The following is an 11,046-nucleotide window of genomic DNA, read 5'->3' on the forward strand; positions in this document are numbered from 1 at the left end:
TCATCAGTTCAACATTCGTCAGTTCAACGCTCGTCAGTTCAACGCTCGTCAGGTATATTAGATTTTAGCATGAACTTAATGACTAAATCGACAGACATGAATTCGTCCGTGAACACCGTCAATACAGTCCAGCTCGACGCCCCCGCACCCGTTACTTGGCTACGGGCACTGCCGCAGAATGGAGTACTTCTCTGTATCGAGCATCAAATATGTTTCACACCCGGTCAACATTTACGCTTACATACACTTCGTAGACATGGTCTCAACGGACAGTTGGCCAAAGACGTTGAACACTGGGTTCACAATCAAAATATCGCGCCCACGGTGACTCAGCCACCCAATCATAGCCTATTTATCCATCAGCTTCAGTTCTATCAAGGATTCTCATGCGTCGCCACTGGGTCATGTCAATTTTTATCCACCAGTGAGGGCATGAGTCAAAGGCATTGTAGTAAAGAGCATCATATCGACACTCGACGTCGACAAAAAGAACGACTCATGTATCGCCCCGTGATACTTCAATGTTTCTTTGCCAAACCCAAGGCGACAGACTACTGGATCGTGCGGCGTGAAGATTCAGTCGGTTTGGAGAATGATACATCTCACATGGTCAGCCATCCAGTCACCCCCGCCGCAAGGCGTCCACACCACTCCCACCGACATCATCATGACGTGACTCAATCTGTCACGACTCGATTTCACAGTGCGATCCAAGCGGACAAGGGTCGCTATCAGCAGCTGGGCGAGCCCAACCATGTCTCAGAAATCACGCCATGGCTGAGAAAGAGTGCGATGTAGAGACACTTGGCGGAGCTTTCCGCCGAGACGGTGGCTCAATCGCATGCCACGCCCAAGGCGGGCGACGACCACTCACGACTTCGAGAAATGATTTGGTCGGTCGAGCGAATACTAACCCAGGCGTACGGATTGGTGCCAGATTTACTCCATGTGGATGCGCGAGTGTTGAACACGTTCCAGGCCGGCACCATCACACAGGATCCGTTTCAGATGCTGCAGAACAAGTTGTCATTTCACAATTACGTCGCGGTTTTTCAAGCATTGCTCTGCTACTACATCCGAGTGTTTGAAGGTCATTTTGGCCGGGACATGTTTGTCGTCACCGACGCTCAGGCCGAATCTCTCACCGCGGCGCTCAGTGTGGCCGAGAAATTGGTGATGCTCCGCGCGACAGACTCTGACGGGAATCCCAGCGAGATTTCCGAGGTCGACACTCACTTCGATATCGAGTCGGAAGGGCAGCTCGATTCGCTGTCGTCCGAATCGGATCATCATCTCTTTACATTCTGTACCGCGCTCGTTCAGCACCAGATCATCAAAGCGTACGACAGCGCCATCATATCATTTCTCGCCGCCCGTTCCACCATCACCAGCCATGAAGATAACACCATCACGTTTCGTGCCGAGGGCCAGATCGCCGGCTTACTGAGCAAGTTAATCTACTGCTGTCAGCTCATTCTTCTGCAAGACGCCCACTACATCAAGGAATTTCAACAGCTAAACGACGTAGAGGTGCCACTTCGAGAGCTCTGTCAGCATTGGGTCGTCAACAACACTCGAGGCCCGATCGGCGTGATGAGTGACTGGCGACTGTACACGATGCGCGTCGGCGGTGCGGCCATCCCCGAAGCGCTGGTGGTTTGGGACGCTGACGGTCAGAATCTAACATACGGCGACACTCGCTATGGCATTACTGATCTGGCGACGGAGATGAGTCTGGCTCTTCAAGAGATGAAGCGAATCTTTCACGAGGAGCTGTGTCTAGGCTTGCCCGATGTGCCCACGTTTCCACTGCGAGAGCTCCAAGACAACTGGTCCAACAACCGGCCCGGATACAGCTTCATTGAGGATCCACGCAATTTGGTTTACTTTGACGGTTGTCATGACTGGTTAATCCGACAGATCTCCCAAAAGACCGACTTACTCGATCTTGTTTTCCTACAAGTGGGATGCCTAGCCGGGGTTCACTGTACTTCGCGAGGCTCATCGAAGAGCACAAGAACATTTCCCCTTCTGGACGTGAAGTTCACCAAAACCCAATCATATAAGGCCTAGTGTCAACATTATCATGGTAGCGTGTTAAGCTTGCCTTAAGCCGGTAAGGTCGCGCTCCTAACCACAACGCGTAGAAGTATAGTGAACTTCTCTCTTTTCTCAGTGTAGACTGGTCGTTCTCTATGAATAAGGTTTTGATTGATCGTTTATGGATATACTGCGAGAAGTAGAATTATGTCGTCTTTGTTGCCCTCGCGCTTGTATAAGTGGGTCTTATATACTTCTACCTCGTTTGCCCTCGTCGCCCACAATAACCACGCTATCCTCGATCCAGACATGGGATGCAATCGTTTATATCCCTGAAGTACGCGGTCTAATATGTCGAGAATGTCGAGTTCTTGTATCTATGACCCTCCTGGCGCGCCATCTTCAGTTATCATATCAAGGAGTTCTCGCCCGACGACGGCGGGAGATTGAAGCAAAATTTCGCGACTTGCCTGTTATTTAGATCTGGCAGGAGGTACAGCCACGGCCAGATCATTCCCTCCCTTTGACCTATCTCAAGGATCCGCTACCAGGCTTTCACTGTCCACACTGTATCACGTTCAAAACTATTAGTCGCGATTGTCTACGTCACCACTGGCTACGTCAACATCCCGATCATCGCGGACATTCAGATAGTGCCACCACCACATGCCGTTTGCAGTCGTGGACTAATCGCCGGGCATACCAAGTGTATTGGATCGTTGACGTCCCTCAGCCCTCAGTCAAGACCGAACCCTCGTTGGGTCATACGTTGCCGTCTTCGTTGTCTAGCTCTGACGATCTAGCTGACCTTCTCGCCGCGGAAGCCGAGGAAGAGCGTCGTCTCCTGGAGGCGCAAGAAGGGGCTCCTGCCTTAGCGCAGGAACTGGAACACGACGAGAACACCGACTGGCTTCGGGGTGGTGAATGGCCGCGATGGTTTGCACAACGTCCTCTCGCACTGATTGTGGCAGCCAGTCAACAACCATCTCCTCATGGGGATCACGACCTCATGTTGGGCACTTGGTGTGGGCGGGACTGCATTAGCTCGGCGGCCGAGAAGCGGACATTAAAGCGTCTTATTCAAGCGACTAATCTCGTCTTTTCTCGCTGTGCTGAGACGTTACAAGATACGCCCCGTATCCTCCGATATTGGCTCTGGAGCTGGTCGTCCACATACCTCCCATACCCGTTCGCGATGGTTCAACGCGAAGCGACTAAACGTCGCTACTATAGTTACTTTCAACGGTTCTTGTGCTACGTGTACCGAATTTGGCTCCTGGCGACTCATGTGCATGCGGAGACAGTCGACGTTACTGGACTGCAGCTAACCGCCAGCCAAAAAGTGATGATGCGGCAGGTGTGGAACGAGTTTGCCAGTTTGCCTCGTGGTTTGGAGATTCAATGTAATAGCGAGCCTATAGAGATATCTTTGGAGGATAATGCGCCGCTTATCAAGAATCTCTTTCAGCTCATAATTATGTTCTGGACTGATCTCTCGACGGATAGGACGATAAGTCACAATGCTGTGGTGCACTACTCTGATGTGTTGGGCATCCTACCCAATGTGATACTGAGGGCATTGTCCTTACCCTTCCTCTTTAGGCAATCATGATAGCACGTGACTGCCAAGACATTACTAGTTTAAGAAAAAACCACATCCAAACCCAACACCAAAGCCCAATGTTTATCCCCCCTTGATTTTCAAGTGATGTAGACTCAATCAACTACTCTCTTACAGTATTAGACTCGCCGAGTTTAATTCTAACCTCTGATTGATATAAATCGTGATGGTTATAGAGAAATCAATGCCGCCAAATCATTAGGGTTTCATGGATTCGGGCCACGATGAATTTTAGTTGGAAACTACCTAGCCACAATCAGCCGACGCCACATGCCTACACCATCCCCACTCACGACACACCACCACCACCACCAACTAACATAGAGCTAAACGACCCTATACTATATAATCGTGTATATCGTGTTCATATCTGCACCACTCACCATTACGCCCTACGAAATCTCGCGCGACATCTACTGAATAAGCATACCCTCTCGCTAAGGCAACGAAGGGAGATTATTGCCACGTATGCTGATGATGATTGTGTGTCGCCCGAGCAAATCGAGTCGCCCATTGAGCTGGTTGACCCTATTAAGGGGTTGGCGGCGCCAGTCACTGTCTATCAATGTCAAGCCAGTACATGTCGAGTCATTCAGAGTAATCATGATAATATTCGAAAGCACGCCAATCAAGAACATGGCTGGCGGAAGTCTCAGGATCAACCAACATATTGGAACATTGTTCAAGCCCAGACCTTCTTTACCAGTCGCAATCTCATCAAGTACTTTGTGGTTTGAACCGATCACGGCGAGACTCATCACCTCGATACTAATCAGTCCACTTTGAATGTCGATCACTCGGTTCCTTGTCTAGCACTACAGAGAACACTATCTCATCTCCATAAAGAAGAAGTGAAGCGCATCAAACTTGAGTGGTCAGCCACTCGTGCACGGTACGATGAAAAATTGAAGGTAATGGATAAGGAGACCCTGAAACAAGATCGAACAGAATGGTACAAGCACACCGAATGGCCCGAGCACTTGGCGAAGCGGAACTTGCCATTCTTGGCCCATGCCAGCCGACTCCCAGATCGAGATGAAGTTGTGCTACACGAGGCTGTACAAGTACTGGATCTTGTACTGCAATATACAGTGATGGGTCTCTCAACATTGGAGCAGGAGCTTTGGCGGTGGCTTCGTAGCGCCAAACAGGCCGAACCTGATGTCCGACCGTTCTCTCGACTGCAAGAACCGAACAGCCAAGACCGATATCACGGCTACATGCGACGCTTTCTGTGTCTCGTCTTACGGGTATGGCTATCTTCACAGGACCCGCAGCGGCTTAACCAACCGAATTCGAGTTCATCACCAGAGTCTTGACCAGGCCCAATCATCGAAACCCATGAGACGCTATCGGAGTCGGTGGATAACAGCGAGAATGACAAGGAGGAGGATAATGATCAAGGGATAGCCTTAAGCAGCGAAAGTGAGGATAAGAGCGAGACCGTCGATCGAGAGAAGTCCATCGATCTAATGAAGGATGCTCATGAGTTATTTCCGTGGCAGGGTGAGCAGTGGACACTGGTATCATAACTCTATGATCAGCTCACATCATTGGAGATGACATTAAATACTGATCTCGAAGAGATCTCCTCGGCAGATAAGGCTTCAATGTAAGCGATGTTGAGGGTCTTTCAGAGTTTCATTTTTCAGAAGGTCGGTGGCCAGCAGTTCAAGAGCGGGTTAATTCATTTTTTGGCCGTGCTGGGCATCGACGAGGACAACAATCGACTGCGACGAGCGTCCGACTTCTCATACGTGTTGGCTGGGGTGGTGTACTGTGTTTAGCTACTTGGAGTGGAGATCTTACTCCCGTTATAATATCGTGATAAACAAGAGAATAACGACGATGTCTGTGGGCGCTTTCTCGAGCAGCGCTGACAATATCTGGCTGATGATAATGGCACCTCAATGAGTAAAATGCTTAGTTTACTAGTATACAGTAAATATATCGCGATAAATACAGGCAATACCGATAGTGTGTCATGATCTCGGGACAAAAAGACACTCTACTTTCGCGGACGAGCCATTGAGATCGCGCTGTTCCGGAAGATGATTGTCGATGCCATCGGACGGGCTGAGGACATGCTATGGCGGGACCTGATGTGGGTGGAGGATGTACAGGACCGATTCGAGGTGGATTTACACTCTCTTGTGAACGATGTAACCTTTACTTGACGGGGGATTTTATTTATCAATAAGATGTTACGAACCAGGCCTGCGAGTAGGCCGCATACGAAGCTGTGACGACAGCAAATCACTCAAGAGGCAGGTTACCCGAGGGCAAGCCACGGGACAGAGGTCACGGTGCGGACAGTCACGTGGATGCCAGGCAACCTCGCTCAGTGTGGATCAGTAGGGATCAGTACGCTCAGGACTAAGCAGCACTGAGCAATACTGAGCAACGCTGAGCACGCAGGAATATATATACACGGTCATTTCATAGCTTTACTACGTAGTCAACTTCGTTCACGATCATACCCATACGTTTTGGACTGTGATCACTTCGCTCTAGTACTCGCTCAAGTACTCCGTTCTCAGTGACCTCGTCTCCTCTACTTCCCACCCATCAAGGAACTATACGTGCAGTGACACCCCGGGTGGAGCGAAACGTAACACTTTGACTACCACTTGATTGGAAGTATTCGACACGATGTCCAGCTCCAAAGCTCCTATCCGCTCATCATCCTCTACTGGGTCGGTTCGGTCCGCCGCGCCAGGCGCACCCACACCAGGACCCACCTCCACTGTCACCTCCAGCTATGGCAACTATGGCAATCACGGCAAGGACGATACCAAGGTTGACGTGTTCTATGGATCTCGTGAGAAGTTGGGACTGTTCGTCACCCAACTCATCGCGACTTTCAAGTTAAACCGCACCAGGTATGTCACCCATGAAGACAAGGTCTTATTCGCGAGACTTCACATGAGGGGATCAGCCTTCCATTGGTTTGAACCCATCATGATGGACCACATGACGTCCCCCGAAGGACAAAAGGACCCGGAAACTATTGCCATTTTCTCTAACTTCGCGACATTCATGGAACGACTCAAGCAGATGTTTGGAACTCCAGGGGAGGAGCAGGCCGCGGCCCAACGAATCTACCAACTCAAGCAGAAGGGGTCGGCCGCGCAGTACTATGCTCTATTCAAGAGGCTTCAGGCCAAACTGGACTGGGACGACAACGTACTTGCCGCTGCCTTCTACACTGGCTTAAAGGACAACATAAAAAAGGAGTTGGGACCGGAGAGGCCTGACACGTATCAGGGGTTGGTCAACAAAGCCATCGAAATTGACAACTGGCTATACGAGTTAGGATTGGAGAGGAAAGGATACCATGGAAAGACGGGTGGCGCGTACTATAAGGGCAAGCGCACCAACTATCAGTCTTATGGTGATCCGATGGACCTTGATGTTGTTGAACGGGGCCGGTCCTCACGACTGAAAGGTAAGTTCCAACGCAAAGGGCTATCCAACAAGGAGCGAGAACGACGCAAAAAAGGAAAACCTGTGCTACAACTGTGGAAATCCGGGACATAGGGCTAACGAATGCGGTACAAAGCCCGTGGGACTGTATATGATTGAAGCCGGTATTGGAGAAGAAAAGGCCGACACTCCAATTGAGAAAGAACTCGAGCGCCTGAGACTTGAGAGCAAAGAACAGATCCGGGGATTGAGAAGCCTAGAACCCAAAAGACAACAAATGATGAAGGCATACCTGGATGGCCTCAAGGAAGACAACTCAGAACAGGCTAGCCGCGCCGAGAAAGCACAGAAGGGGAACTCCGAAGGAGCCCAGACGGAGGGAGCGACTCCGGTACCACTGTTAATGGTCAACGGTGAAGAGGTTACCGACACCGCAGGAACCTATCCTGGCCGAGGTCGGCAGGATAAAATAGCCACGACACGAAAGACTGACGAAGAGCGGCCAAAACACGCGAACTTATCATGGACAGCCTGCCACGACGACAACTGCCCCATCCACTACTCTGACAAGCAGGGTGCAGGATAGTTCCCTCACGGAAAGAAGCGCAAGAATCGTCGAAGCAAAAAATCCAAGAGAAAGGAAGTCGACTGGGAAGAGCCTGAAACAGTGGTCATGGTAGAAGCAAGATCACCACCATACGAAATAATTAGCGTCGGATACGGGTTTGCACGGATCAGGACCCGTCATTGGGAACATGGCATCAACAGGGCCGTGTTTAGCCCACACACTAATGTCAAGCAAGACTGAATACCACTGAGGCTGGAGAGGTGCTTCTGGCAATGCAGTTTTGAAGAACCCCACATCCACCTAGCAGGGGGAGAACGATACCAATTCCCGTTTAAACTACTACAGAAATGGACCCCGAGCCAGATGAACTGGAAAGTCGCAAGCACCTATAACCTCATAAGCAGAGCGGAAACGCTAGTGATGGTACGAACACATTATTAGACCAGAAGAGGGGACAGAACCCTCTTGAGCCCATATCGAGGAAAACAACCAACAGAGTATGTCCTTATCATGCGTATCTATCAAGAACCCAACTGCATCGAGGGGTCCCGTCCACATACACACAATACGTGGGGAATACCCATAATCCATTATTTTCTATTCGACGACAACTCCAATAAGGAAAACAACGAACCCAGCGACCAAGAAGAAGACGAAACGTTCGTCTGGGTGGAGTCCGACGCCCAGAGAGCGGCTACGTCAACAATAGGGACACGACACGAAGAAAAATACAGAATAATTGCCAATCATAGCAGTGTGGCAGTACTCACGACAAAGTACTGGAAGAATATACCATGCACCCAAGTGTGCAGAAGGGGTTGCGCCACGGAACACAAAAGATTCGATCCTAAAGGAAGTCCGAGGGACAAGGAAGACTTAGTACCCGTGACAAAATATGAAGAAATGTGTGAAGGACCTACTTATACACACGACGTACTAGGGGAGGACCGTTACGATTTCACATTCGGCGAAGAATTGAACTCGAGCGACTCTGAGCCCGAGTATGACACCGTGTTGTTCTATGGGTACTGTCACGCGGTTATCGAGACGCCGAACTAAATCTACTATGAGGAAGGAGTACCCGGGATGTGTATAGTCAATAATGGGCTCAAGCTGAACTATACTCAGGAGCAGGAGGAAAAGAGGCCGGTACCTATATAGCGATGCTTTAGGTGCCCAGGCCTAGCTCCTCATACACATCAGACTGATACTGGAGAACCCTACTTCTTCCCATTTAAAGAACGTGACGATCTAACCTTAGAAGAGATCGATCAAGACGTGGTGGGACACTATATCGAAGGAGAAAGGACGAGGGATGTTATGGTTATAAGAATATATCATTGGGTTCAGACAGCAAAAGGGGTCCGAAGATATAGCCCCTATATTAACCTAAATGCCCACTGGGTTTCTATGACCTTATGCTTGTGTCACGACGAACGGTGTCCGCATAAAGGAGAACACACACACGATATAATTGGGAGCGAAACACACTACCTACTATATAAGTCGAAAGATCTCATGATAATCGGTACCCCTGAAGAATCCAATAAGGATGACTCGTTCAAGTTTGTCGTTACTAAGACAACTAAAACACACCTCTGATTCTCAACCCCGTTTTGGAGGCCAGTAAAATGTGAGCGGACAAACTGCCTGAACGGAGCATCATATTACCACCCGGAGTTCGACCCTGAAACAAGCGAAAAGGATAAAGTCCTTGTGTTAGCCAAAAAGTGGTGTACTGACACGACGTGCATCCATGCACCCAGGATATACGCACATCTCACGACGGAGGATATGATCGAACCACTGATCGAGGTGCTTCTATATGTTTTTGGAAGCCGGGATACGACCATAAACGACGTGTTAAAAAACTAGGCGGAGGACCTATCATGAGGCGAAAGGTCCCGCGCAACAGAAAAAAGCCTCGGAAACGCTACATCAATATAGTACAGACTCAGCGTTCAACGCCATTAGTCTTCAGCGCCAGACTAGCTAATGAGCCTGTCCAAGTGATGATTAATAGTGGAGCAAGCCGAGACTACGTGTCACCAAAAACAGCAGCGAAACTGAACAAGCAAAGAAAAAAGAATCTATACCCGGTCTTTATGGCAGACGGGACGCCAGGAGAGTACAATGACGGATGGATACAACAGGAAATTCGCGACGCCTGTCTAGAGATTGAAGAGCACAGAGAGCAAGTCGAGCTTAATGTGATGCCGATCAAGTATGATATCATTCTAGGAATGAAGTGGCTAAAAGAACACTCGCCAGTGATAGACTGAAAAGAAGGAACCTTGTCCTTCCTAAATTGCAGTCACGAGAAGACAAAGAGGAAGAAACGATCAACTTCCATTGTACCCCTACAAAGGGCGATATAGGTACAACCCAGGAGAACGGCCTTAAACAAAATACAAGAGGAAAGCCTACCTAAGGAATACAAGGACTTCGCAGACATCTTCAAAGAAAGAGAAGGCATAGTCGCGCTACCAGGGCATAAGCCATAAGACCATGAAATAACGCTCGAAAAAGAGAAAGTGCCAAAGCACAACGGTTGGCTTCGACCCTAGTAGTCTAGGCACAGACTGTAGCGCCTTTTCGCGGCAGATCGGCGCGCGGAATGGAAATAAACTTTGAGTGTAGCGCCAAATTTGTCCTGTAGCGTCATATTTATTGTAGCGCCAAATGTTCTGTGGCTTAGCCTCGTGGTAACGTAATATAGCCTCGCCTCGACCTTTTGAACGATTGACTCTTCTATCCTAGCTGATCCTTCCAAGACTCGACTTCACGGGTACGCGGTTATCTCATCTTCCCTTTGCATCATGATCTCCTCTTCCCAGCTTCGCAGCTACAATCTTACGATAAGCGCTCCTGAAAACGCGTTGATTTATACGCTATGTCAACGCGCCCTACGTGTTGATCCGAGGTCTGTCTGGCAGCATCTTTCTCAGGTTCACTCGATCGACAGCTCGCGTCGGTCCCAGTTGGAAAACCTCACGACACTCGATCTCACGGATATCTCTCAACTGACGCCTCGAAACGATCTATCCCAAGAGGATACGGCCCTGGCCACGGTTTCTGGATTCGCGTGCGGCCACTGCTCGACCCGGACAACCAGCCAACAGCTTCTAGGGCGATATCTCTCCGCCCACCATCGCATAGGACAGTCCGATGCCACTGACGGTCAGGATTATCGATGTGTCCTCCTACAGCGGTGGGCCATACTATGGAGCGAAAACAGGTCAGGGCTCTTGGGTTAAGCGTCCCTCAAGGGACGCTCTGCGTTCTCGACAAGGGCGATGGCAGGATATCCAGAGAGCCCCGTGATAGGCCGATCCATGTCCCCGAGGGGACGCTCTTCCATCTCGTGAGCACCACGTTCGTCCTCCATCAA

At 49.8% G+C, this 11,046-nt stretch overlaps 4 protein-coding genes across 4 annotated transcripts; all 4 read left to right on the plus strand.

Moving 5' to 3' along the window:
* Positions 1-432: 432 nt before the first annotated feature.
* PV08_12092 (uncharacterized protein) lies at positions 433-798 on the plus strand (the record flags this gene model as incomplete). The annotated part of the gene is made up of 1 exon (XM_016386399.1): positions 433-798. One exon carries the CDS (start codon positions 433-435, stop codon positions 796-798), a length of 366 nt encoding a protein of 121 aa, XP_016229870.1.
* Positions 799-885: 87 nt separating this feature from the next.
* On the plus strand, positions 886-3,652 carry PV08_12093 (uncharacterized protein; the record flags this gene model as incomplete). Its single annotated transcript, XM_016386400.1, has 2 exons — positions 886-1,962; positions 2,774-3,652. The coding sequence occupies 2 exons, from the start codon at positions 886-888 to the stop codon at positions 3,650-3,652; spliced, it is 1,956 nt and encodes a 651-aa protein (XP_016229871.1).
* A 233-nt stretch (positions 3,653-3,885) lies between these two features.
* Positions 3,886-4,398, plus strand: PV08_12094 (uncharacterized protein; the record flags this gene model as incomplete). The annotated part of the gene is made up of 1 exon (XM_016386401.1): positions 3,886-4,398. One exon carries the CDS (start codon positions 3,886-3,888, stop codon positions 4,396-4,398), a length of 513 nt encoding a protein of 170 aa, XP_016229872.1.
* A 177-nt stretch (positions 4,399-4,575) lies between these two features.
* PV08_12095 (uncharacterized protein) lies at positions 4,576-4,980 on the plus strand (the record flags this gene model as incomplete). Its single annotated transcript, XM_016386402.1, has 1 exon — positions 4,576-4,980. The coding sequence occupies one exon, from the start codon at positions 4,576-4,578 to the stop codon at positions 4,978-4,980; it is 405 nt and encodes a 134-aa protein (XP_016229873.1).
* Between the last annotated feature and the right edge of the window lie 6,066 nt (positions 4,981-11,046).

This window comes from Exophiala spinifera (genome assembly GCF_000836115.1).
Source record: "Exophiala spinifera strain CBS 89968 unplaced genomic scaffold supercont1.17, whole genome shotgun sequence".
NCBI classification, from domain to species: Eukaryota; Fungi; Ascomycota; class Eurotiomycetes; order Chaetothyriales; family Herpotrichiellaceae; genus Exophiala; species Exophiala spinifera.